This window comes from Heloderma suspectum, chromosome 11 (assembly GCF_057233095.1).
Source record: "Heloderma suspectum isolate Gila_16-S chromosome 11, 16-S_ref, whole genome shotgun sequence".
Lineage (NCBI taxonomy): Eukaryota > Metazoa > Chordata > Lepidosauria > Squamata > Helodermatidae > Heloderma > Heloderma suspectum.
In genome coordinates, this window is record NC_139468.1 from 13,121,668 (window position 1) to 13,149,649 (window position 27,982).

Consider the following 27,982-nt stretch of genomic DNA (forward strand, 5'->3'; position numbering starts at 1 on the left):
ACAAGGGATATTTTCTCTTCTGACCCATTTGCAAGAGCTACAGCAAAGTCCCGCAGCCTGATTCCTCCAGATGGGTTGGCCTGCAGCTCCCATCTTCCTTAGCCACCATGACCATTAGCCATACTGGCTAGGGCTGATGGAAGCTGCAGTCCAAAACATCTGCAGAGCATCAGGCTGGGGAAGACTGAATTAGAAAAGAACAAGAGGCAGTGTGTTGTGTTTCATTTTGATTTTAGAATTGCTATAGTGCTAAAACATTAGCATTGCATCAACTTTGGACATCTGAAGGTGCCCCATCACTGTGGTGGATGCTTCAAAACATCCGGTGTATATCATTTGGAAAGCACAAGTAAAGGGAAACAGATCCGCCCTGCAGGGTAAAAAGCTGTGACAGTTCCTTATCTCTACATGCTTCTGTGGTCTTCATCATACGGAGCTTTTATCCTGCGACTGAGATTGCTCCTTCACAGAAGTTTGTGGGCTCTTTACCTGACACCATGACCCTCCTGCACTAAATGCCCTGTGTTCCATTTTTAAATAGATCGCAAATAATGAGCTATCAAGTTACCCTGTTGTGTTCCGCTTCAGTTTCCTCCATGAAAAGACTTAAAGCAGCAAGAAGAGGAATGAGATCAATGAAAGATCATGGAAGACTCAGATACGGGGAGAAGGGTGGGGAAGCACATGTAAAGGGAGTCAGTGTTGATCCTGCATTTAAAACAAAAGCAGAAAGCCCTGTTTTAAATGCAGGATTTTAGGCTGGTGTAGAAATGCCCTGCATGTCCCCAAACTGGTGCAGCTAGGGCTCAACCTCAGGGCTGAAGTCACAAACACACCCGCAGCCCAGAGGTTCCCAACTTTTTGGGACCCTTGGGCATATCTGGGAATTAGAGGAACTGCTGTGGGTACCACCACAAAATGCTTCATCAGTGGATCACCACTTTGGCATCTACCTGTCGCATCTATGGATCTTAGGCTGTCTCTTATTCAGCAAAAACGTTTGTTTCATGTCTGTTGGACACGGCAACATCTCTTTAATAAGGGATTGTCTAACTTGGCTACTTGTGGATAGCGCAATACAGCTAATGCTTCTTTCAAACATAGGTTTTGGCAGTGTTCAGTAGTTGCTTCTTTTCGGGAGAAGGTTAGTACACAGATAAGTTTTGTACTGGAACAGTCTTAAAATATTCACTGATGTACACACTCCTTTAAATTATTTACCTGCTTGATGGAAATTAACAAATGGTCAGCGTAAATGGATTCTCTGCACCCTTTCGGCAGCTAAAGACTGATATTGCAACATTGGAAGGGTCAACGCTCACCTCCTGTAATGCAATGACTGAGGAGCTTACAACATTTTCACTATTTGAATGAGCGGTGTATAGACGCCACCTTTGAAAGGATACTTATTTGGATATTTGGTCCACTTTTGTTGAAGCATATGTGTAATTGCTAAAGAGCTGTATGCATTTCATTTGTATTCATTGCAATGGATATATTTATTTATTCATTACATTTCTATACCGCCCAATAGCCGAAGCTCTCTAGGCAGATATATACAAATCCATGTATGTATATTAAAAAAAAACGGGGGGGGGATAATTTTTTGCAGGTGCTTGTGGGCACCTGCAAAAATGGCAGTGCCACGTTGGGGACCCCTGATCTAGAGAGCAGCTGATGGTGGGGGCAGTGGGAGACAAGTAACAGTGCCAGTAGGGACCAGAAAAAACAGCTGTAAGGCTGGAAACCAAAGTCAAAAAAGAAGAAACAGCTGCACCAATTTAATTCCCAACACGTTTCGACAAGTGGTCTTTATCAAGGGAAAAACTCTTGGAGATTCTTTCTCCCTTGCTTCTTCAAAGAAGATAAAGACCAAGTGTCGAAACACGCTGGGAATTAAATTGGTGCAGCTGGTTTTTTTTTTGGCAGTGGCAGACAAGCCTTCCATCAGGACTGGGCCCAGACAGGCATACCCGGGCCCACCAGGGCTGCTGCTGGTCACCTTAGCATCTTTTCTTCTGATTTTTATACATTTTAAGAGTTAGGGAACCGTCAACCCAGCATGTACATGCTCATTATGTATGCTCATTTTATTACTTTTACTTTAACAATCTGTTATCCTTTTCTACCACAAAATGGTGCTTACTCCCAAGTCAGTGTGTTTAGCGACAGGGCAGCAGAAGCAAAGTCCTTTTTTTTTTTGTCCCGGAATCAGGATGGTGTGATGATTTACATGAATTTAAAATGCAAAGTGCACACGCTCAGAGCATTTCTCTCCTTCCTTTTTAAAATCTGGGTTGGCAAACAGGTTATTGTTTTGTTTTTTGCTCTAACCTATCATGGATGTAGGACCAATTGTGAAGCATGGAATGGCGGGGAGGGGAGAAAAGAAATCAAGTTGTGTGCTTCACAACTGAATATACATGGTGGTCTGAGGTAAAGGGGTGGGGGCATCTGGGAAACTGGATGTGAGAGCTGGAGTCGACCCTCCCGGCCTAAGTTTCTGCACCCCTGACCTGAAATGACTGGGCTGCTCTTCTGCCCCCAAAGGTTATTGTGAGGCCTACTCAAGACGCTGCATCCGGTCCTCCTAAGATCTCCTGTCAGCAGCAATGCCCCATAGCACCCCTAGCAACAAGCGGGCCTCTCGGCCTGCCATCCCGGCTTGCTGTTTCCCCTCCCTTCATGCCTCTTGAAGAGGAGCTGCTTCCTTGGCAGCAAAGCCCTTGAGAACAGTTTCGCCTCTGCAGCCGCCGGTTTTGGCATCCGTCCTCCTCCTCCTGCTGCCCTCTGGGGTGGGAACCTGCCCTTTCCTCGGGATCAGAGGGGAGTAAACATTACTGAATATTTTCCACCTGTTTGCTCACCTCTGCCAGCTTGGAGCACTTTCTTGGCCTCTCTCTATCACGCTGGCCAGCGCTGCCCATCACCCACACTTCGTTCTCCTTCACCACTGCAGCCTCACACCTGCCGTCAGCTCCGAGCGGCAGAGAGAGCCCGGGATTGTCTTTCTTCCTTCCCTACAGCTACGTTTTTGGGAGACTTCCCTTAGTTCCTGCCGGCCTTCTCCATGCCTGCCCTGCCAGGGTTGCTCGAGGACACCTCCATCCTCTCCGCTCAACTCTGGAGAAAGATTGAGGGAGAAGGTAAATTGGCGTAAGAAAGGCGTGAGAACTTCCAAGCAGCCTGGTTTAGGGACATGTCATCGGGGTGAGAAGGAGAGCAGTGCCAGTTATCTTCCTTGGGGCAACACAGGCACACGCACAGTCTGTGAAGTTGTGGAGGCCGTGCACAGGCTGTGAAGGAACTGATTAGGCAGTGGCGCCATCAGGACAGGACTGAGGGGCAGATGTTGCCCCCCCTCTCCAAAATGAGCAGGAGGGGCCCCAAATGTAGCAGACCGGGCTTGCCACATTTTGAAGTAAGTGACATAATACACATTACCATCTAAAGATTGGGGGAGGGAGGGGTAGACCATTAAGTCCAGAGTTCAAGTTCCCTAACTGCACCACGGTAAGCAGATGTAGGAACACCGGTATGTGTGTGTGTGTGTGTGTGTGTGTGTGAGAGAGAGAGAGAGAGAGAGAGAGCGCTTTGGGAGCAGGATAAAGTTACCAGTTTACCAGAAGTCCACTGGCAATAAACAGGAAATTTTTAGATGATTTGAGACCTGCTGTTACAGTTCAAAGTATTTCCGCATCTGCCAACCTTCGTTTTGGTTATTTAGGGAGAGGAGGGAGATGGTGGTATGTTTAAAGAGAGGGTGGTGCACAAAACAAGACCCCCAAATGTTCAGATGATCCTACAATACAATAAAAACAAAACAGATTACAAGCAAGAAACAGTTTAAAGGGCAGTAATATATAATATGTCAGATAGCATTTGTTTTCCCCTTCCCTATCACATGCCATAAGATGTTGTTTTATACATGTTTGGTTGTGTGAAGGCCTGTATGTTTGTGTCTGCGTGTATCAAATCAAATACTCTTTATTATGGTTGTTTAGAACCGTGTGTGTGTGTGTGTGTGTGTGTATAGTGTGTGTGTGCGTGCGCGTAAACAACTTTGTTTTTAGAAAAGTTTAGATAACCCTCTGGCTCGATAACAGATGCATCTTGTCACTAGCTCACCTGCCAATACATGTAGGCACATGAGCCGTAAAGTTGTTGTGCAGTGCGCAGCCTGCCATTTCTCACACTACAGGTGCCGAGGTCTACTTTAAACAGTGATAGCACGTTATCAGACTATTATGTTTTCTTTTTCTTTTTTCTTGATATATCATTAACCAAAAGAACGAATAGCGTCTTGGCTTGTAAAATCAGCAGAGGGAAGGCTATTCGAGGGGAAATGAATACAGCAAACAATATTTGGGGCAGAGGGTTCAGAAATCATAACAGGGAACAGGGTTTGGGGAAATGAACTTCGATATGACAATAGGGGTGTTGCAAACGTGTCCCTATTTTCCTTGGTGGAATTGCATTTATTTTAATTTAAGGACATTGATATCCCATCTTTATTTCATTGTGGGGCTCAAAGTAGCATGCGTGGTATTCCCAGGCAATCTCCTATCTAGGCACTGACCAGAACTAAAGCCGCTTAGCTTTAGCAAGGTGGTGGCATCAAGTTGCCCACAGAGCAAAGCTGCTGCACCTCTTTCCTCCCAGGGGCCAAGTTCAATTTTGGACAAGCTCTGTAGGGCTGCATTCCAGCGGTGGGAGGGACCAACAGCAAACAGACGGGACTAAAATACCAGTATATTTTGGCTTAAAACTCTTACTACCAGCAACAAAACTTTGGGAGTTGTTTCAACCTTTTAGAATAGTGAAAAACCTACACTGAAGCTGGGAAAGAAGGTGCAGCCAGGAGAAGGGTGAATTGCTATTAGGGGAACCTGGGTGGGGTCCTGCACTCCTGCCGGAATTTCAGCCGGGTCCCACTTTTCCCATATTCTTTCAATGAGAAGGAATTAGGTAGTAGGTTTGCAATGTTCATACCATGCTTAATGTATTTCATAATCTTCACCTCTATCAGAACCTTGTGGTGGCCACTGCCATACATAGTTTTAAGGGTTAGATAAAGAAAGAAACGCACACCTACTTTTTCAAGGAGTATGAGAAGATGAATGGGGTATTAGGGTAAGAGAAAGAGGTGTCTGATGTTAGATCAGCCTTCCACAGCCTGGTGCCCTCCAGATATTTTGGACTTCAACTCCATCAGCCCCAGCCAGTATAACCAATGGTCAGTAATACTGAGAGCTGTAGCCCAAAACATTTGGAAGGCACCGGGTTGGGGAAAGTTGGGTAAGATGTTGACTGGGTTCTCACAACACGCTAACCCACACTCAGTGGTTGAGTGTGGGTTGTTGTTGAGCCATAGGTTAGCGTGTTGTCTGAATCCAGGACATTTTCCACAGTGTGGCTTGTTAACCATGCAGTGTGGCTTATTTTTCTCAAACAAGCCACCTTGAGAACCCATGGTCTGTTGCTGGGTTGCTGAGGGTGGTTAACAAGCCACACAGTGGAAAATGTCCTGGGTTCAGACAACACGCTAACCCATGGTTCAACAACAACCCACACTCAACCATTGAGTGTGGGTTAGCGTGTTGTGTGAATAGCCCCATTTTTTTCTCCCCACTCCTCTGCCTCCATTGCTGATTTTTCTGCTACTTCAGAGATTTCCTGTACAGAACATTCCTAAAATGACCCTGTATCAAGAAGCAATTGGCCAGCTGTTTAAATTCCGTGGCAACATACCATCTGTAATTGACCTAAGAAAGGATGTATGGGGCCAGACTTGGCCAACAGATGAACATTCTCCTGACCAACCCTCCCAATTCCACAACCATATGTATAAAATGTATAATACAAATACGTATTCTACAATACAAATGTGTGTAGTGATTTACAGTATAGCAGAAAGACAGGCCTCTGCCCTAGAAGCCTACAAGCTAAGATTCGATGTAGGGCATGTAATCGAGGGAGGATAGGAAGAAAGAGGTACGGGTAAACCCCAAAACGTGTTCGGTTATGCGGCAGACAGCTTGGTCCAGAGCAGTCACCGTATTAGTCTGTTGCAGTGTAAATAACAAAGGGTCATAGAAATCATAGAATCATAGGGTTGGAAGGGGCCTACAAGACCATCAAGTCCAACCCCCTGCTCAATGCAGGAAGCCTGATTCCCAGGCGGTCTCCCATCCAAGTACTAACCAGGGCTGACCCTGCTTAGCTTCCGAGATCAGGCGCATTGTGGCACTTTAAAGACTGGTGGATTTCTAGCAGCAGAAGCTTTTGTGGGCTTAGAGCCTCCTTTGTCAGATCTATGACATGTTGTTCTCAGTTGACAGATAAAAAAAAAGATCCGTGAGTGTAGAGGGGGCGAATGTGAGTCGCAGGCCTGAAAAGCCACAAAATGAGACTGGGACCGCTCAGGAAGAACGTGCAAGGCAAGCAGTTGCCTCTGCTTCATCTCACCACTCTTGTCACTGCTCAGAGGAGGCGACACAACAGGCAACAGCAGGCAAGCCCCCCCCCCCCAAGTGGGTACCTCAGCAGGTGCCCGACGATACCGACCTCTGACACTGGCACCACGAAGGGGCTGTTGCTAGAGAGGCCTCGCAGAAAAGGTGGCTTTTGAGGAAGGCTCTGAAGGAGTGGCTGGATCGATTTACGGAGGCAATTCACTCTCCTCTCTGAGCCTCTTTTGTTTGCTGGCAAGGAGAGGAGAGCCAAGCGTCCAGCAGAACAGCCAGGAGCTTTGTTTGAAGCAACGGGCAGGGAGGGGATGTTGCCGAGAGGTGCCGTGTTACACTCTGGAGCGCCGGCGACGGTTGGCTGTTGCCTCTCAAGCATCTTGGCGGGCGGAGAAATCGGAGGGTGTGGAGGCACTTGAGACTGTGGGAGCACCGGGACAAGCCAGAGTCTGCAACGGGGGAGAGAGAGCGCTCACCACAGCCGCTTGCGCCACTGAGGGACTCCAGCAAGGCTGCCTCTTTTAAAGTAAGCACATAGGACGCCGTCACCGCATTATGTGTTATGGTTCACAGCTTTTGCATCCTGCTTTTCCTCCAAAAAACTCGCGGACCTCTCCCCGCCATTTTATCTTCCCAACAACCCTGTGAGGGAGGTGAGGCTGAGAGGTGGTGCCTGGCTGAAGGGCAACCCGATGACCCTTCAAGGAACCCTCAGGGGGAGGCATTTGGGCCTGGCGGGCTCTTTGGAGAGCCACGCCGGCTGGTTTCCGGAGTGGCCGGCTGCTTCAGCCTGGTCCTGGGGATGGTAGCCGGGGGCTGTCCTGGTGGTGGGAATGGGGACAATCCAACACCCTTCCAGATCCGTCACCTGAGGCAGGGCATTCAGCCTGCCTCATGGGAGGGCCGGCCCTACACTGAATACCAGTTGCTGGGGTGCCTAAAATGGGAGATGATCAGTGTCTTCTTCATGTCCTGCCTGTGGGGTTCCTAGAGGCATCTGGTTGGCCACTGTGGGAAGCGAGTTGCTGGATTGGGTGGACCTTTTGGTCTGATCCATCAGGGCTCTTCTCAGGCTGGATGAAGGCACCAACAGTCTTCAGAACCACCAGGCCTTTCTCAAGCGCCGATCCATCCTTCCCACATCAGCCTCCCATAGTCTAGCACAGGGATGGGAAACCTCAGGTTTCCTGGGGTCAGGGGCAAATCGGTCCCTCCTGGGGTCTCAATCCAGCCCTCTGAAGTTCCCCAGATGGCCTTACCTCTTTCCCCCCAACCACCAATTGTTTGGTGGTTTTTGGGCGGTTGTATCATTTTTTTCCCCATTCTAAAAGGTTGAAATGCTTCTCCTAAGGCTTAGCTACTGGCAGGAAGAGCTTTGAGCTACAATATGCTGGCATTTTGCCCCACCCCCTTTGCCTTTGGCCCCACCCACTACTGGAATGCGGCCCCCGAGAGCTACTCTGAAATTAAATTTGGACCTTGGGCTCAAAGAGGTTCCCCACCTCTGGTCTAGCAGTGCCTATCAAAGAGATCTAAACTAGTGTAATGGCCAAGAGAATGAGCTCTCAGCCAAGAGGTCAATGGTCCAGATTTCATTCCAGCCATGCATTTTTAGGCGAGCGTTTCTCTCTCGGTGGCCTTGGACTGCGCAGTCCTTCAAACAGGAGACACCTTCAAACAGAGGACTGCCCTGTGATGGCCCTTCAAACAGAGCACTGCCCTCTGTAAAATAGGGTACATGGCTGTATTAGCATAGGGCAGGACTCACAGTACATGCAAAAAGTTGTCTCTGCTCCCTGTCCTGTTCTCCCCCCACCCCAGCAATCGCTTCCTGAGGCAGCTGCCTTCTTCTGCCTACTTGGGTAGGAACTGCTGTGCTTGATATGCCTGATTACAGCCTGAGACATGTGAAGAAAATAGGCCAGCCATGCCACAAAGGAAGGCAAATCAAAGAACCACACACCAGTTGCTAGCCAATCTGAGCTTACCCTGTTTACTGACATGTGGGGTTCCTATCTTTTTGATGGACCACCTCTGTGCCTTCCGCAGCTGTGCAAGAGCAGAACATCCACTGGCGGAGCTTTCCCCATTGCTGCATCTCTATGCTGCGGGAGATGGCCTGTTGTTTTTCTGCCTCGCATGCATGCATGCAAGGAAAACCTTGGCCCGCAAGAAGGGGGCAATCCCATGGATGAGCTCCCTTGGCACTGCCGCCTCCCACTTCCTCAAAGGCACGGGGTCATCTGAGGTGAATTCTTCCCACCCAACTAAGCTGCCGCCGCGACAGCTTAAAAAAACGCAGGTGAAAAATCTTCTTTAATTTTAATTGGAACATTTCCTCTTTGCATCTAAGTGCACAGGGAGGAATTGTTCACTCCAAGCCGTGTCAGTCTGCATCCTGGGCATGACTGTGAATTTCCAGGTAGAGCAAAAACAGAGATTACCCTGGCCTCCGGCCCTGGTCTGCTGCTCTGGAGCCATCCAAAGTGGGGCAGCAGGCACCCCCACCACTGCCTCCCCCCCCCCCAGTGCTTGACAAAGCAGGAAGGGCAGCACGACTAACGCACAGGAGGCCCTGGTTCCTGGCCACGTCCCCTGTTGCGGCAAACGGTAGCCCAGCCTTTCCCATCCTGGCGCCCTCCAGATGTGTTGGGCTGCCACTCCCATCAGCTCCAGCCGGCATGGCCAATGGTCAGGAATGCTGGGAAGTGTCTTCCCCAAGAGCTGGCAGGGAGCAGGGCTGGAGGAGGCTGCAGTAGTCCATTGCGACGGGCTCTCCCAAGTTTGGGTAGAATCATAGAATCATAGATTAGTAGGGTTGGAAGGGGCCTACAAGGCCATCGAGTCCAACCCCCAATTCGTGGTATTCGTGGCTCGAGCCGGAGAGGATGCAAAAAAGGGTCACTAAAAGGAGTGAGGGGCTGGAGCAACTCCCCATAGGGAGAAAGGTTATGACAGGAGTTCCCAACGCACCCATGGAGACCACAAACTCCACAGGAGTTCCCAACGCACCCATGGAGACCACCCACAAAGCCTGCCATCTTTAAAAAAAAATTGTTTTAAGAAAAACATTGGAAAATGTTGGGGCTGTCTTCTTTCTCTCCCTTTCTAATCTCTACCTTGCTCTTCCCTCCCAGCCCCTAGCCTCACTATTCCTCTGTCAGGGTGGACACTGAGCCCATAGAATCCCAGAGTAGTTCTGATGCTGAGGAAGAGCAGTCGCTCCTGGGAGGGGATCGCGCTCCGCTTTCCCAGGGCCCGCAGGGGACGGAGATTCCTCCCACCCACATTCCTAGTTTAGAAAGCAGTCCAGGGAGTGACCCAGCACAGATAGCAGACTGGGTGGATGCGCGGCACAGACGCAGAGAGCGGCGCCAAATGGAGGGTGCGGAAAGGAGGCGTAGCGCCTGGTTGGTGCTCAGAGAACGGTTATGCCCAGAGGATCCAAGGGAAAAGGGGAGGGATTCTCCCTAGTCCTTATATTCAGGGGTCTGCCAGTAATTCCCTTTCAAACAGGGACCAACTGTTCCAACTTAGGGCATAGGGATGCTGCTGCTCAGATCTAGTTGCTACCTGTAGAGTTGTTAAGTTGTAAAAGAAGAATAAAGCTTTGAAAAGAATCCCTTTGTCTGTGTTTAGACTTGGCTACTGGATTAGACTGAGAGAGCCCTCCAAGGAGCCCTTGACATCCTCCCCCCACACACCTCTGATGTTTCTCCCCCTCCTAGCCTCTAGCCCTGCTATTCCCCCCTCATCTTTAGCTCACATTTGAGTGGCCAGGCCCCCGCTGTAGCCATTATGTGAGTAGCCATGTCCTCCATGGGAGCCATTTTGTGGTGGTGCCCACAGCAGGTTTTGAAATTCCCATATGTGCCCACACGTCCAAAAACGTTAGCGTGCACATAGACTTATGCGCAACGAGTGCTGTGAATTGCCCAAGTAGCAGGAGGAGGAGGAGGTGTGGTGCATGCCCCCGCCGCTCCCTAACAGTCTCCTCCTCACAAGCAGGAGACAGCTAGTGGTCCTTGACAGCTGAGCCGGCAGGAGGAGGCGGAGGTGCGGGGGTGAGAGGTGCAGTGCTTCGCTTTGAGAGTTTTTGTGGAAAAAATCAAATTTCAGTTGCACCTAGCATAAAAAGTACTGGGCCAAACTGTCTGAAATTTGGCAGATGGGATCCCCTCCATGCCGGCAGAGAAGCCCACAGGTATTTATCATGAAAATTGAAAAAGTTAGGGCCATTTGTGTTTTCCCATGCAAGCCAATGGGGAAATGCCCAAACCGAGTGATCCAGATATCTGAATCTCACTTTGGATCTGGAACCAAGTTGAAGCGGAGGGGCCTCGAATTGGTCCGAGTCAAAGTGGGGCTGATTTGGAGGGTCCGAAGCGGCATCCGAAGGGGGGGGGCTCTGTGCACAGCCCTAATCTTGACTAGTTCCAAGGTGGGATATCGTCACCATCTTCCCAAATTCACAACCAGCAGGGCACGCCCATCACTTATGCATGAAATGTGCATCTACCGTCTGACATTTTCAGCAACAGACAAGGACATACCGTTGATTTCGGTTGATCCTTCAGTTGTTTCCACACTAGCAGGATAGTCTGGAATGGTCACTTCAATTCCAGGCTAGAAGCTTGGAGGGGGAGAACCAGTGAGCTAAAGGCAGATTGGGCAGGGAGAATGGAGAGGCTAGAGGCAGGGAGGGAAGTGGAAATAGCAAGGCAAATGGGTAGAGGGGAGAGAAAAGAACAAGGCTAGAGGTTAGAAAGGGAGAGAGAGAAGGCTGCCCCGACATTTAGAGAGTCCAGATAATGTTCAGTGGTGTAGCGGTCTATTTGGGAGTTCAGGCACTCTTCATGACAGTCCCATAGCCACACCCCCAAAGAGAGTCCAAAATTGCAGGCAGCTGCATTGATCCATATCAACAAACCAGTTCTGCCCATTTTCATCTCCACCAGGAGCAGGTCTTCTGCAGAACTCAGGGGTCTTAGTTGCCCATTCAAGACCAAGCTGCCCCCAAATACTTTGCATCACAACAGGGAACGATATACCGTTGCTGGGAGAAGTCATTCTCCCAGCTACTGTGTCAGGATTGCAGCTAAGCTCAGAGGGAAGAGGGAATCCTGTGCGGGGAGTGGGGGGCAGATGACGTCATCGTTCTTGCTAATCAGAAAGTCCCAGTGCTGCGTCCCTGCGAGCCCTGGCTCCGCTAGTGATGTTGCCATCCAGTCGCATCCCAGTGTTTTCTGTGTGGTCCTGTCATTTTTTCAAACCTGATTTGTGGCATTCTCTCCCCGTCTGCGCTGCATTTATCATGCAATTGTGTGAAACGACTAGATGACCCTTCCCCAACCTGGCACCCTCCAGATGAGTTGGACGACAATACCCATCGTCTGCAGCTATTGGCCATGTTGGCTGGGGATGATGGGAGTTGTGGGCCAACACATTTGGAGGGCACCAAGTTGAGGAAGACTGGGCTAGATATTATTGAGCCTTTTGCAGGGGTGCATCTCTTCTTGTTGGGTGCAGAAGTGCTATGACTGAATAGCCTGTTTACCCCTCGAAATGCATGTTAATTGCTCTTTAATACCAGCTCCTGTGGGATGGGGGGGGGGGTTAATTAACTATTTCTTCCAATTTTTATTTTATTTTCCTTTTTAAATATGAAGAATAGTACTGTTTAACTATAGATGAAAGAAAAGTCAGGGTAATAGTGGAAACCAGTAATTAATGTCCCATCCCCTTGCAGGAACAGCAGTTGGCATTAAAGGGTAATGAAGAGGCTATTCAAGGGGCAAATATCAGGCTCTTCATCCTTAATGCTGCTGCTGCTCAACAACAGGTGATCCACAGGCAATCAATAACAAGCAATCAAAAAGCAGGAAGCGTTTAACTTAACATTGCAGCGGGACTTTGCTGGATAGGAATTACTTTTGACTAAACATTATAGAAAGTATTTGGCTGTGGGGACAGGCATTATATAAAATAGCACTATATTAAGTGACATGTAGAGCCACCTTTTTAATTCTGGCTCAAGGTGATTGCAGGAAAGTAGTGCTAAATGGGCCCTAGTGTGCAAGCAACCTTTGTGTAGCAAGCTACCCCTGTGTACAATCATTTATATGGTACTTCCTTCCACTTCAAAGATAAGAGCAAAAAAAAAAATAGAAGACACTGCAACACATACACCCACTGCTTTCCTGTGGTTTCCCCATCCAAAAGGTACCGTTGATCTTCACATTTGTGTTGTCACATCACTTTCTTTCACCTGCATCCCCCCTTATGCAAGATGTATGAGCCAGGCGGGCATCTCCTCCTGCCCTGGGATCGCTTTATGCAGCGCTTAGTGTCGCCAGAACAACTCAACAACAACCCATAGGTTCTTAAGGTGGTTTGTTCGAGAATAAACCACACAGCATGGTTAACAAGCCACCCTGGCTGTGTTCACACAACACACTAACCCAGATTCAGTGGTTGAGTGTGGGTTGTTGTTGAACCATGGGTTGTTTGTTGAACCGTGAGTTAGGATAAGTTAACTCAGGACATTTTTGCAGGGTGGCTTGTTAACCACCCTGAACAACCCAACAATAACCCATGGGTTCTCAAGGTGGCTTGTTCAAGAAAAATAAGCCACACTGCATGGTTAACAAACCACCTTGTGAAAAACGCTTTGCATTCAGACATGACGCTAACCCACGGTTCAGCAACAACCCAGACTCAACCACTGAGCGTGGGTTAGCGTGTTGTGTGAACAGCCCCTATGTGTCTACACACAGCAGAGATGGGGGACCACAGGTTTGCAGGCCGAGCCTGAGGTCCCAATCCAGCTGTCGGGGGTTCCCAAATGGCCAGGTCATCTTCCCTGGCCCCTCCCTCTTTCCCGCAACCACCTATTGTTTCATGGTTTCCTGGCTTTGTCTTGTATTCCCCACATTCTAAAAAAATCATTTGCCTCTCCTAAGGCTTAGTTGCGAACAGTAAGAGCTCTAAACTACAATATGCTGGTATTGTTTGTATTTGTGGCCCCACTCCTTTTGCCTCGCCCCCTTTGCCTTTGGTCCTGGCCACCACCAGAATGCAGCACACAGCACCTTCTCCAAAATGGAATTCAGCCCACGGGGTGCAAATGGTTCCACACCCCTGATACAGAGGGTGCATAGTCTGCTCTTTAGTACTCCTCTGCCAGACCACATGACCCACAGGGATGATTGTGGGACCCACATGGTCAGGACAACGTGTGCATGTGCTGCTACAATTAACCTGTTTGGTTTTAACTCTGTGTGTGTGTGTGAGGGGGGAGGCTCTAGAAAGACAGGTGCCGCAAGCCACAGCAAATCAAGAGGAAAATACGGAGTTCTCTCTTGCCAACTCAGGCCATGTTGTTGTTGTCATTGCAGTAGGCAGGGTAGGGCAGGCATCAAGAGTAGGCATGGTTGGGAACCTGCCAAGGGCCCACATAGAATCATAGAATGATAGAATAATAGGGTTGGAAGGGACTTATAAGACCATGAACTCCCATATGTTTGTAGGCCTCATTCCATGGAAAGACAAATCACAAGTTTATTGTTACGTTTCTATCCTGCCTTTCCTCTAAGGGGCCCAAGGTGGCGTAGAATCATAGAACAGTAGGGTTGGAAGGGGCCTACAAGGCCATCAAGTCCAACCCCCTGCTCAGTGCAGGTATCCAAATCAAAGCATCCCTGACAGATGGCTGTCTAGCCTCATCTTGCCTAGCCTCCAATGCCACCTCCCCAGGTAATTGGTTCCATTGTCGTATTGCTCTAACAGTCAGGAAGTTTCTCCCGATGTTCAGCCGGAATCTGGCTTCCTCTAACTTGAGCCCATTATTCTGTGTCCTGCATTCTGGGATGATCGAGAAGAGATCCTGGCCTTCCTCTCTATGGCAACCTTTCAAGTACTTGAAGAGCGCTATCACATCTCCCCTCAGTCTTCTCTTCTCAAGGCTAAACATGCCCAGTTCTTTCAGTCTCTCTTCACAGGGCTTTGTTTCCAGTCCCCTGATCATCTCTGTTGCTCTCTTCTGAACCCTCTCCAGTTTGTCTGCATCCTTCTTAAAATGTGGTGCCCAGAACTGGACACAGTACTCCAAATGAGGCCTAACCAGTGCTGAGTACAAGGGAACTAGTACTTCCCAGGATTTGGAAGCTTTGCTTCTATTAATGCAGCCCAAAATAGCATTGGCCTTTTTTGCAGCTACATCACATTGTTGGCTCATATTCAGCTTGTGATCGACAACAATTCTGAGATCCTTCTCACTTGTAGTGGTGTTGAGCCAAGAATCCCCCATCTTGTAACTGTGCATTTGGTTTCTTTTTCCTAGGCGCAGAACTTGGCATTTATCCCTATTAAATTTCATTTTGTTGTTTTCTGCCCAGCGCTCCAGTCTATCAAGATCGCTTTGAATTTTGTTTCTTTCTTCCAAAGTATTAGTTATCCCACCCAATTTTGTGTCATCTGCAAATCTGATCAGCATTCCCTGCACCACCACCTCCAAGTCATTAATAAAAATGTTGAAGAGCACTGGGCCCAGGACTGAGCCCCGCAGTATATCACTTGTTACCTCTCCCCAGTTTGAGAAGATCCCATTGATAAGCACTCTTTGAGTCCGATTCTGTAGCCAACTGTGGATCCACCGGATTGTTGTTTCATCTAGCCCACTTTGAGCTAGTTGCTCATCAGGATATCATGGGTCATTTTGTCGAAAACTTTGCTGAAGTTGAGGTATATTATGTCTACAGCATTCCCTCGGTCCACAAGGGAGGTGACTTGATCAAAAAATGAGATCAGATTTGTCTGGCAGGATTTGTTCTTGACAAATCCATGTCGGCTTCGAGTCATCACTGCATTGTTTTCAAGGTACTTACAGATGGATTGCTTTATCATCTGCTCCAGAATTTTCCCAGGGATTGATGTCAGACTGACTGGTCTGTAGTTCCCAGGTTCCTCCTTTTTACCCTTTTTGAAGATAGGGACAACATTAGCCCTCCTCCAGTCATCCTGGACAGCCACACTGTGTGGTTAACAACTCTGCATTCAGACATGATAACCCACAGTTCAACAACAACCCACACTCAACCACTGAGTGCGGGTTAGTGTGTTGTGTGAACCCAGCCATTGACTGAGACTTATAAAAGGACTGGAAAACCAAGACTTATTCACAGAAGTGTGGTATCCATTTATTGCATATGCTAATGCACATTCAGCAACCCTTGCTCCTCCGCCCGCACAATTCAGATTCCGGAGTGATGCTTTGTAACACTGCTAGCCTCATAATCTGTACCTGTTCTGTTTTTTTATTATATTAAAACTCAATTAAAAAAAAAAAAGATCCGGTGCTTTTCAAAGGGAGTTTGACTAGGCAAACGGCCCCTTGCTATTGCCCTGCGTCAGCCAAACTGTGGCTCTGATAAGTGGAGCTTTTTCCATGGGCTTTATCAGTTTTGAGGTGAGGCTGAGTTTATTTTAGCTTCTGAGCAAATGTGTCAAAATGATGTCGTCATTCCAGAGCCGTTGTAAAGAACGGGACTCTGGACAGGACAACAATCCCTAGAGACTATCCCCTTCTCTCCCTGCCTGGTTGATTCTTCTTTGAAAAGGGGCACAGCCCTTTTGAGGTGGAGGGGGTCACCTTTGGGAGCCCTGCCCAATATAGAGAAAGAAGGTGACTGGGGGGGGGTGAGAGTTCTCAAAAACTGCAAAACTGTTTTTGTGGCAGAAATATGTGAAGTTTGTTTGTTTATTTATTTATTACATTCCCATTCCGCCCAATAGGCGAAGCTCTCTGGGCAGTTCACAACAATTAAAACCATAAAATACCAAACAATAAAACACAGATGATAAAATACAATATAAAAGTTTAAAGCTACAATATAAAAATAACCCCCCCAAAAGCTAGCAGCAGTGCAAAAATTTAAAATACAATACCAGATAAACAAAACCAGATAAAAACAAACTGAAAAACTAGAAGTTACAGGATGTCATCTGGATTGTATTCCGAAACTGATCCTCCTGAATCTTATGGACAACAAAGAAAATCCTTGCACTATAAGCCGTGGGTCATAATGTAAACTGCCGCAAGGCTGACCAAAGCGAACCATTGGAAACAGATAATTGCTTCTGCTAAACACGAATGGCATGCAAAAATCTGGGGCATTTCCCAAATAGAGAGATCCAGACATCAGATGGGGATGGCAAATGGTTACCCCCCAAAATTATTATTTTATGTTTGTGATCCATGTGTGCAAATTTATCATCATACAGGACATGGATAAATCCAGTTAGGCAACACTGGGTGTTACCATATTACTTGTTCATGGACTCTCGGAAAGCCACTGGAAAGCCTTCTATTTCCAAGGAAACCATGTTTATAGGAACGTATTATTATTCATATGAACATGGTTTCCTTGGAGATTTCTAATAAAGAAATCTAATAGAAATTCTTTCTAAGAGTCCATGAACAAGCAGTATGGTAGCCCTCCCTCAAGTGTTCCCTAATTGGATTTGTCCCTGTCCTGTCTGATGATAAATTTGCACACATGGATCTGACAGCAAACACGGTCGCTCACATGCACAGTGTTCATGGACTGGGTACCGATGTCCATTTTCCCACGAATTTCAAAACAACCCCCCCAACAAACCCATCCACTTGTAAAGCTGGCCACACGCCAGCCTGAGTGATGGTGCTGCATGGAGATGAACCGTTTAGTAGTCTCAGCTGTTGAGCAGGTAGGTGAACAGACAGCCCATGCCAGGTGCTTCACTGAGCCTGGCAAACCGCCCCCCGCCCCCCATGTGGCACCCCAAGAGGTGGCTCGGTGGCAGAGCCCCCGCTTTGCATGCCGAAGGTCCCAGATTCGATCCCCGGCATCTCCAGGCAGGGCTAGGAAAGCATCCTGCCTGAAACCCTGGAGAGCCACTGCTGCCAGTCGGTGTCGACAATACTGGGCTAGACGGACCCAGGGTCTGACTCGGTACAAGGCAGCTTCCTGTGTTCCTCCTGGTGGATCGCGTGCCCCAGAATCTGGCACCGCCTTGCAAACGTGCTCTCATCGGCCTCCTCTGTTTTCCTCTGCTCAGTGCACCTGCAGGCGTTCCTGGGTGTGGGCCTCTCACTCCTTTGCTTCTGCCTTCTCCTCGGCTGCACGATATGCTGGCACCAGCGCAGGAAGCGCCGCCTCGACGACAGGAAAGTTCAGGCACCGGACCGGGCCCTGGTGAATCCGAGGCCAGATTTACCTTCCCCGACGACGGCTGTGGTCATCCAGCAGCAATACACGGAGATCGAAGGGCAGGTTCTGGATCCCCGGCCTCCTGCAGGTGCTGATCCGACAGCGTCGTCCGGCCACGTCAGCCCAGCCCAGGGCCTTCTTCGGGGCAGAGGCTCCCTTCCCAGCATCCCCCTCTCCTCGAAACTGAGCCTGCCAGTCAAGCCCCCTGTAGGCTGGGAGCGCCGGGGCACCATCTCTGGCACCAGCATGTTTGGTGATGAAAGCAGCCTTCTCCCCAGCCACATGGTGGGCGCCAGCGTCCCCCGGTCTCACGCCGATCCAATGGGTCTCTCCGGCACTGCTCCAAAGCCACGGCCCCACCTCCACTTCACGGTGTTCTACATGCAGCCCATGGCCACACTGACTGTGACGGTGGTCGGCGTCTCCCATTTGCCCAAAGGCATCCGGGCCAGCCGGGATTCCTACGTCAAAGTCTACCTCCTCCCGAAGTTTGCCGAGCCCCAGCGCACCACCTTGCACCGCAAGAGCCTGAACCCCGAGTTCCGGGAGCAGTTCCACTTCGGCCGCTACAGCCCGGAAGAGCTGCCGGGCTTCACGCTGCGCTTTGCCGTGTATGCCAAGGAATTCCACAGCCTGAAGGATTCATTCCTGGGAGAGGTGATCTTCCCATGCGCCCAGGTGGCCTGGAGCCGGGGCGTTTCTTCTGCCTATACCCGGGAGCTGTCGGCCACCAAAACCAAACTCAAAAAGGTGAGGGTGGTGTCAAGGGTGGCTAGAGTGTCTGGGCTGGGACTTGGGAGATCCGGGTTCTAGTCCCTACTCAGCCACTGGGTGACTTTGGGCCAGTCACTGACTCTCAGCATAACCTACCTCACAGGGTTGTTGTGAGGATAAAATGGAGAGGAGGAGGACTATGGAAGTCGCCTTGGGTTCCTTGCAAGAGGGAAAAAAGGTGGGATATAAATGTAATTATACATAAACAAACAAATAAATAAAACCAGAATCCTCTCAGGTGCTTCCATGTTACCCTGTAGCCAACCCTAACCTGGTGCCTTCCAGATATTTTGGATTACAGCTACAGTGGTCCAGCGGGTGGCTACCAGGGAAACAGCTTTCTCTGTAGTGGGCCCTCATCTGTGGAATGTCCTTCCGGGGGACATCCACCTGATGTCTTCATTGTATACATTTAAGGCACAATCTTATGCAAGTTTAGACAGCAGAAAGGCCTACAACTCCCAGCATGCCCCAGCCAGCATGGCTGGTTGGGGCATGCTGGGAGTTGTAGGCCTTTTTTCTGTCTAAACTTGCATAGGATTGCACCCTTAGACACCACTTCCAGCAGGCATTACATTTCTCATCCGTTGCTCTGATTATTAACTTTCCTGCTGACTCTCCTGGCTGCACTCCACCGCTGTACACCTACTTTCCCCAACCTTTTGCCCTCCAGATGTGTTGGGCTGCAAGTCTCATAATTCCCAGCCAATAGGAGTTGCAGCCCAACACAGCTGTATGGCAACAAACTGGGGAAAGTTGGTCTATCTATCTATCTATCTATCTATCTATCTATCTATCTATCTCTGTCATCTATCTAATCCATCTACCTACCTACCTACCTACCTACCCAGAGCCACATCTTCAATTTTCATCCTCTGCTTTTTCAGTGTTTCAGTTCCCAGGATATGGACTCGGCCTTGTCGCTCTCCCAGCCCAAGTCCGTAGGGCAGCTCTTCCTCGTGCTCCAGTACCAAGCTCTGGCCAACCGCATCAAAGTTCTGGTTCGCAAGGCAGAGAATCTGGGACGGCTCACCCGCATCCCGGGGACACCAGGTAAGATGCCACACGGGCACCTGCCCCTCTGTGATTCCAGAGATGTGGAAGTCTGTGCATTTATACTGGGATGTGGTGTTCCATTTGGACTGTTGGGAGCCCCAGGTTTTGAGAGTCCCCCGCCCCCAGCCCTTACAGTTTCTAGTATCTGTACATTCAAATAGTGCTTGCCTTTGCAAACTGGGCATCTTTGCCTGCCTCTTGATTTCAAGGATTCAGCCGTTGGCAACTACCTAGCCAAGCAGATCAGCATCGACCAGGAGAGGAGGGTCAAGTCTCTTCCCCTTATACATTTGGTAGCGCCGGAATCCTCGTAGCGGGCTCTTGATGGCAGTTCTAGACTGATGTGCTACTTATCCTGTGAGGGAGAAGCGCATGGGCAGGGATCCTGTGTCTCTTTCTGTTAGCTTCTTCTGTTAATATATTCTTCTCTCCTAGAAGCAAGCTATAAGAAGGCTGTTTGGGGCTAAATTTTAGAATTTGTGCCTTTCCAGCAGGGGAAAAACAATATCCAGTAAGACTTAAAAAGCTCCTTTGGGGTCACCAAAAAGGCACAGTTATAGTGGGTCAGCCTTACCTTCAGGAACTCAACTTGTCAATTTGGCCCATGGCTCTACAGGTTGATTACCAGTGGCTTAGCTTTAGGGGCTTAATTTGAAATTAGATTTTAATGTAATAATCTTAATAAGATTTTAATTTATAATCTTAAAGTGCCATGAGTCTCTGTGTAACATGGGTGTCATATGCCCCTGTGGGCAGTGGAGGCTGGTGGCTCTGATGTCAGTGGGGTGGTGAATCCACTCTGGGTTTCAGTCAGAACTCTAAAGGAGCTCTCCAATGTTCTGGCCCAATGCAAAGCAGCTTGGATAGCTCCTTTAGAGTTCTGACTGGTTCTGACTGAAACCCAGAGTGGATTCACCAGCTTGTCCCAGACAGCCACGCCTCACTCCCGTTTCATCTCGCAGGCAATTGTTTGAGGGGTTCCTGGTTTTTGTGCAGTTTTCCCCATTCTAAATGGTTTGAAATGCCTCTTCTAAAGCTTAGTTACTGGCAGTGGGAACAACAAGCTAAAATATGCTGGTATTTTTGGCCCCACCCAGAATGCAGCCCCGAGAGCTTCTCTGAAATGGAATTTCGGCCCTCGGTTGCTAGAGGCGCAACACCCCTGATTTAGGAGATGATGACATGTTGCAAACATAACATCACTGTTAAAAATAACAATAAAAGCAGTCTTGGGGAAAGTGGAATCTTGAGGCGAGAAGAGGGGGTGCTTAACCCTTTCCCCACGTCCCATTTCTCTGCTCCAGATCTCCCCCTGTCCTCATGTGTTTTCCCCATCACAGGCAGCCCTGGAATTAGCACTTGGCGCCCTTGAGTAATGGTAGAGGACCCCCCACTACTGTTGCTCTGGGTCCCCTCTCCCAGAATGCCACTGAGTTATGGACAGCAGCTACTGATAACGTCCTTTCACAGAATCATAGAATAGTAGGGTTGGAAGGGGCCTACAAGGCCATCGAGTCCAACCCCCTGCTCTATGTAGGAATCCAAGTCAGAGCATCCCTGACAGGTGGCTGTCCAGCCTCATCTTGAATGCCTCCAGCGTGGGGAAGCCCACCACCTCCCCAGGTAATTGGTTCCATTGTCGTATTGCTCTAACAGTCAGGAAGTTTCTCCCCATGTTCAGCCAGAATCTGGCTTCCTGTCACTTGAGCCCATTAGTCCGTGTCCTGCATTCTGGGATGATCGAGAAGAGAGCCTGGCCTTCCTCTCTATGGCAACCTTTCAAGTACTTGAAGAGCGCTATCACATCTCCCCTCAGTCTTCTCTTCTCAAGGCTAAACATGCCCAGTTCTTTCAGTCTCTCTTCACAGGGCTTTGTTTCCAGTCCCCTGAGCATCTTTGTTGCCCTCTCCAGCTTGTCTGCATCCTTCTTAAAGTGCAGCGCCCAGAACTGGACACAGTATTCCAGATGAGGCCTAACCAGTGCTGAGTAGAGGGGAACTAGCACTTCCCAGGATTTGGAAGCTATGCTTCTATTAATGTAGCCCAAAATAGCATTTGCCTTTTTTGTAGCCACATCACACTACGCTCCAGGATAGCTCTGGAAACTGCAGTGGTAGCTCCTCATAACTCATTGGGGGAGTGTTACTGTGTCATCCTCCTCCAATGGTGGCATCTTTCACCAGTACACCCTCCCATTGGCTCCTCCGCTCGGTGGAAATATACAGAGGAGGGGCCATCCTGCCAGCTGCAATAAGAAGCCGCCCGACATGGGAAGGGGGGTCTCCACAGAGCCGAGAGACACTGCCCCTACATAACCTGGAGCTTGCAATGGTTATGGGGATCAAAATGCTAGCCCTCCCCACGAGATGCTGTTTTCTCTGTGCGTCGTTGGATGTACCTCTCACTCTGAAAACACCTTGCGTACCAGGCCCTGGACCTTGAAATGACATTGGTGGGTCAGGATTTGGGAGTTGGGTGCACCTGTATACACATACCACACACAAGTGTTAAATCTGATTCTTCTGCAAGTAAAGCGCAGGGCGCCAGGGCAGGCACCAAGGGTCAGCGTGGTTGGGCACCTGCCGAGGGCCCACACCCCAGCAGGGGCTCCCTGACAAGAGCCCCCTGGAGTTACACCTCCTCTTCGCCATTACTGCCGACGTGTTTCCCTGCCTCTCACCTTGGCCCAGACAGCGGTGGCAGTGAGATGGAAGAGCGGTAGATGCTTCTGCCCGTTTGCTCGGTGGCCTTCTCTGCCCATCAAGAAGCGTCAGCAGCGATGAGAGAGGATGAGGAGCAATAGGAGAGGGGTGGTGAGAAGCTAGACTTAGTGAGGGAGGGGGCCTTGCCCAAGGGCCCTCCGAAAGCTGGAGCTGTCCTGCCAGGGATTCCAACCCAAAGTCTTTTGCTTTCTTTGTGTTTCTAGACCACTCTGTTATGATCCACCTGTACCACGATGGCAAGGCCATTGACATGAAGGAGACGAAGTCCATAGCGGGCTGCAGTCCCGTGTGGAACGCCCCGTTCCTCTTCAATATTCCTGCTGGAGACATCCAGGAACAGCGGCTGTCTCTGGAGTTCACAGTCATGCAGGTGAGGAGGGCAGAACGTTTGTGCTTGAGTGTTGCCTGTTTTAGGGGAAAGTGTGTGGCATGTACCCATCAGCATATAGAAGCCTCCCGTGATGTGTCCCTCCACAGCAAACAGTCGAGGGGGTGAGGTTTATTTATTTATTACATTTATACCCCTCCTTTTTTTCCTCTTGCAAAGAGCCCAAAGCGGTTTACATGGTCCTCCTTGGTCATTTGGACGCCGCGATAAAATACAGATCCTGAGGGTAAATTACAGTTCTCACTGTAGGTCCTAGTATTTCTTTACTTACTTATTTATTGCATTTTCAAGGAGCTCAAGGTTCTCCCTCTCCGTTTCACAACCACCCTGTGAGGTAGGTTAGGCTGTGTGACTGGCCCAAAGTCACCCAGTGAGCTGCGTGTTCGAGTGGGGACTAGAAGCCAGATCTGCAGAGTCCCAGTCCAACACTCCGGCCACTACACCCCACTGGCTCTGGTACAGGTTGATCTTTTAGGAGCACCAGTGAGTCTTCAGGATGGGCTGCACTTACGGGCATAGCGCACATTTAATTAATTAATTAAGGGCACAGTCCTATTGGATCTGCCTTTGATAATCGTAAGAGGCTTAAGAGTATCCAAAGCAGAGTGGGAGGCATTTGCGATCTCATAGAGGCAGCTGGCATGGTTCTCTCTGTGCCAGCTGGGCAGGGGAGGAGGAGGGGGCAGGGAGCTTGGGCACCTGGGTCAAAGGTCAGAGCACTCTCTCCAGCCTTGGATCCAGGAATCCAAAAAATGCTGCCCCCCCGATGCTGTTGAGGGACCATAGGATTGCTCTCCCCATTAATTTATATACTGCTTACTGTACCTAAAACGTATCTCTGTTTTAGGTATATCACCCTAACCCTATGCTGGCTGGGGGATTATGGGAGTTGTAGTCCAACACATCTGGAGGGCACCAGGTTCTGGAAGGCTGCTCTAAGAAGTTTACAAAATCAAAAATTAAAATACAATACAAACGCTCATCAAAGCATTTCAAATATTTAAAAACCCAACTAAAAACACTGTAAGTACTAAGCAAACGGAATGGGCAGCATAATCAGTCATTTAATTCACTGTGGCTGAATGCAACCCAATATTATGAGTGGTGAGCAGAGCTGTAGCTAGGTAATTTTAGACCCTAATGGTCTTCTGTGCCCGCCCCCCCCCCCCGCCTTTAGATGGCAAAAAAAGTTTGATAACTCTGATTTTAAAAAAATGTTTCTGAGCATGTGCAGAATGTCATATTTTAAACCTTAACACATGATAACTCTAGGAAAGAAAACTGTGTTGGCTTCTGTTGTCCTAGAATCCACTTGGGAGTAAGCACCATTTTGTTGTGGAAAGTGATAAAATATATGTTTAAAGTAAAAATAGTAAAATGAGCATCTCTAAGCGCATACATGGCCCCTAACTATAAATTGTTTCTAAAAACAAGAAGAAAAGGATGCGGTAGCCACCAGCATCAGCCTTGGTGGGCTCTGGTATGCCCATGACAAAGTGCTGATGCCTGGCCTGTTTGGCAGTACTCTAGTCATCTGCCCCATCTGGCTGTGCAGAACGCTGACTGGCTGGCCCTTGTGACAACCGCTGAACCACCTTCCCCACCCCATCTGGCTGTGCAGAATGCTGACTGGCTGGCCCTTGTGTCAGCCACTAAACCACCTTCCCCACCCGGCTGTGCAGAATGCTGACTGGCTGGCCCTTGAGACAATGGCTAAACCACCTTCCCCGCCCCATCTGGCTGTGCAAAATGCTGATTGGCTGGCCCTTGTGTCAACCACTAAACCACCTTCCCCACCCCATCTGGCTGTGCAGAATGCTGACTGGCTGGCCTTTCCGGCAATGATTAAGCCCCTCCTTCTCCGTTGCCTATGACATTTTTTTTTAAGAGTTCTGAATAAATATTTAAATTGATCTTTAAAAACAAACAAAATGAACAGCCCCAGACTCTCAGCAGAGATGTAGGTGAGGGGCAAAAATCCACTCTGATGTCGGAGCCAGGTATGTGTATCAGAACAGCCTCCTTCAACTGGTTGCCGTCCAGATATGTTGGACTACAACTCCCACCGTCCTAGCTGGTGCCAGCTGAGGATGGTTAGAGTTGTAGTCCAATACATCTCGAGGGCACCCAGTTGGGGAAGGTTGCTGTACAAGAAACCTGGAGAAGTGCTGCGGGTCAGGGTTGTCAATGCCAGGCTAGATGGGCTGAGGGGTCTCACTCAGGGGTGGCCATTTGCAAATCGCCCCCCAAAAAGGACAAAAGAGGGCACATTTTTGCATAAAATTTGCATCTGCTCATTTATATGCATAGGTGCAAATTGAGAAATAGTTTACATAGAAATATAGAGCATCTCCCCATAGTGGGAAAGACCGTGACCAGGTGACCTGTGTGCCTTGTTCGGTCCGCTGTCCAGGCGTTGTTGATGGGCAGTTTCAAGGCCCCTGAGCTTTTCCTTCTGAAGGTTCTTTATCCTTGGATCAGACAGCCTTTGAAATAGAAGACACCCTCAAAATAGATCACAGCCCTCTGGCTGCCCTTCAAATAGAGGACCGTCCTCTGCAAAAGAGGGCACCCAGCCACCCTAGCAGAAGGGAGTTTCCTATGTTCTTAGGTCTTGCAACTGAAGCTTCTGCTGACTCTCCTGTTTTCCTCTCTCCCCCCCTGTCTTGCCCCAGGCGCGCATCTACACCCGCACCTGTGCCGTGGGTCGAGTGCTGATTGGTCCTGATGCCCCAGGGATGGGGCAGGTCCACTGGAAAGAGATGTGCAGCCGGGGAAACATGGAATCCGCTCGCTGGCATTCAATTCAACCTGAAGGTTTCCAGCTCTGCCCTTGACACACACCCACACGACTTTTCCTACTGCAGAGTCCTTTGCCGATTGTGGCAAATGATGGCTATCTTGTAGTGGGTGGCTCCTGTTAGCTGTGTCTAGAAGCAAGGAACCTCTGGAGCCAAAGCAATGGCAGCCATGCCAGAAAATCCCTCTTCCTGCCACAGACCACCAGGGAAGCTTGAGAAAAGTTTGGTACTGTGCTGTGACTGTAAGATAAGTGGGATTGCCATGAGCTCAGTTTAAAAATCGATGGACTAGGCAGAGAACTGAGAACTCCAAGCCAGTTCCGAGTGCACTCAAGCCAGTTCTGAGTGTTCTCAAATGATAAATGTTGGCAGTTTCTCTAAAGAGAGGCGAGTTTCCAAGGGTGCCTGGAAGCTTTCAAAGGGTAGACCGCAACCTAAACAAGGAAAGGGCAAGTGGATCAAGCTTTGTGTTTTGGGGCCACATTTCTTCCTCCACAAAGCCAGCACAGACCCCCAAGGCACACTGACTCCATATCTGAGATCCACTGCAGCAGCTTCTGGAGAATGACATTTTCCACATAAGTGCTGACTCGTGATTGTAAATGAACAGAACTGAAAATGGCATTGGCAAAGTGGAACTTGGACAGCATTCAGAGGTAGGCTCGAGGGACAGAAATAGCTAAACCTTGGGGGGTGGCTGGCTTGATCCTGTTGCAGTGAGGAAGAAATTTTGCACCACACTGTTGCTGCAGCATGAATCAGGTCATGGGGGGAGGGGAATGTTCCGAGTACAAACTGAGCAATGTCAGCATCATTGTTGAAAAGCTACTCCGGTTATTTTACTGGGGAGGGGGATAGCAAGGTGATAGGGGCCTGTGTAGCTCTGTATGTGTGTCTGGAAAACTTAGCTTCTGCAACAGGAACAGGTGTTGTATAAATAATATACATGTTGCCAGTGGAGGCTGGTGGCTCCAATTTTGGTGGGGCTGTGGATCCATCCTGGGTCTCAGAACCAGCCAGAACTCTGAAGGAGGTGTCCAAGGTGTTTAACCTATCCCCAAAATCAGTTCAGCACCTTGGATCGCTCTTTTAGTGTTCTAGATGGTTCTGACTGAAACCCAGAATGGAACCACAGCCCTACCAAAATCGGAGCCACCAGCCTCCACTGCATATGGCCATCAACGGATTTCACTGTGTTCATTTTCAGATCATCTTTATTTCATTTTTTTTTTTATTCAACTCTCCTGAGGAGCTTGGGCTGGCATACGTGGAACTTCTCCATGCTCTGTTTTATCCTCACAACAACCCTGTAAGGCAGGTTTAGTCTGAGAGTGGGTGGCTGATTCCAGCTCTCCCTTGCCATGGCAATGAATACATTAACAAGTTATAAGTTGCTGAAGAATGAAACTCCATCCAGACTTTCAAAAAAGTTGGATAGCATTGATCAGTTATTGGAATAGGTTCTGGCCAGGTGATTTAGCAATTATAGATATACTACATGTGTATTAAGTTGAATTAGTGTAACTGTCTTGAATGATTGTAATTAGAAACAAAATAAAAAATTCTATAATGAAAAAAAGGACTCCCGGTGAATTTCATGGCTGAGTGGGGATTTGATCTCAGCTCTTCCTGCACCTAGTCCAGTACCCAAACCACTACACAACATTGGCTCTTGGTGCAATTTTCTGCTGAGCTACTGCGCTTTCCTAACAGGAATACTAGCTTTTCTTATCCTGCAGCTAAACAATTTGAATGTCCACTATATATTTGGGGCAAGGCTCTGATGCGCTGATTGTCTTCCTTTAATCACCACACAGCAACCATTCATAGCTCAGTGGTCCTGTTAGGTAATGTCTGACTCTGGCCTTACTGTGTGTGTGGGGTGCTCTTTAGACCAAGGGTCACCAACCGTTTGGGGTCAGCGGGCATATCTGGAAGTTTGAGAGTGTTGTGGGCCCTTTCACAAAATGGTTGCCGTATTAGGCTTGGCTGGTCACAAAACACTCCTTTCCCAGAAGGCAAACCGGAGAGACTAAAAGTCACTTGCCCAAGCATCAAAGCACAAGGCAGAGGCGGGGGGCTGAGCTCCAAAACACAAAACCACTCTTTTGAACCCCAATAAAGATGGTGTTGGAAGGCAGCCCTTTGCTTTGCAGTATGCCAGCCTCCCCGTTAAAAAAATTAAAAATATTAAACAAAATGAAGATCCGGAGGTGCAGGGAGGCTGGCCACCGCATTCAAGGCCCCAGCTTTAGCTTATCACCAGTGGAGGCTGGTGGCTCCGATGTCAGTGGGGCGGTGCATCCGCTCTGGGTTTCCTTCAGAACTTCACTCACTGCAAAATGTGGTAAGCCAGCCCTGCTGTGCTTGGGGACCATTCTTCTCATTCTGCTGCATGGGGCCCTGGGCATCTGCCCCCAAGTCCTGCCCTGACAGCACCACCGCATAGCCCATGTGGTTCCTCCCGTGATCCGCAGTGCAGCCAGAGGGAGATCTTGAGTTCATTGCAGAGGGGAGTTCACAC

General features: G+C 49.0%; 1 protein-coding gene across 3 annotated transcripts; it reads left to right on the top strand.

Moving 5' to 3' along the window:
• The first annotated feature begins 3,010 nt into the window (after positions 1-3,010).
• On the top strand, positions 3,011-27,030 carry LOC146337008 (synaptotagmin-5-like). 3 transcript variants are annotated; one of them, XR_014785325.1, is made up of 6 exons: positions 6,891-6,993; positions 17,565-18,466; positions 19,378-19,543; positions 22,473-22,639; positions 25,333-26,413; positions 26,618-27,030. XR_014785325.1 is itself a non-coding variant. In XM_084816892.1 (5 exons), the coding sequence occupies exons 1-5, from the start codon at positions 3,071-3,073 to the stop codon at positions 25,492-25,494; spliced, it is 1,473 nt and encodes a 490-aa protein (XP_084673018.1). In that variant the 5' UTR covers positions 3,011-3,070; the 3' UTR covers positions 25,495-27,030. The 3 variants fall into 3 exon arrangements, 2 of the variants coding, with proteins under 2 accessions (XP_084673018.1, XP_084673017.1); XM_084816892.1 differs by lacking the exon at positions 6,891-6,993 and adding an exon at positions 3,011-3,146 and having other exon boundaries at positions 25,333-27,030; XM_084816891.1 differs by having other exon boundaries at positions 6,881-6,993; positions 25,333-27,030.
• Positions 27,031-27,982: the final 952 nt, after the last annotated feature.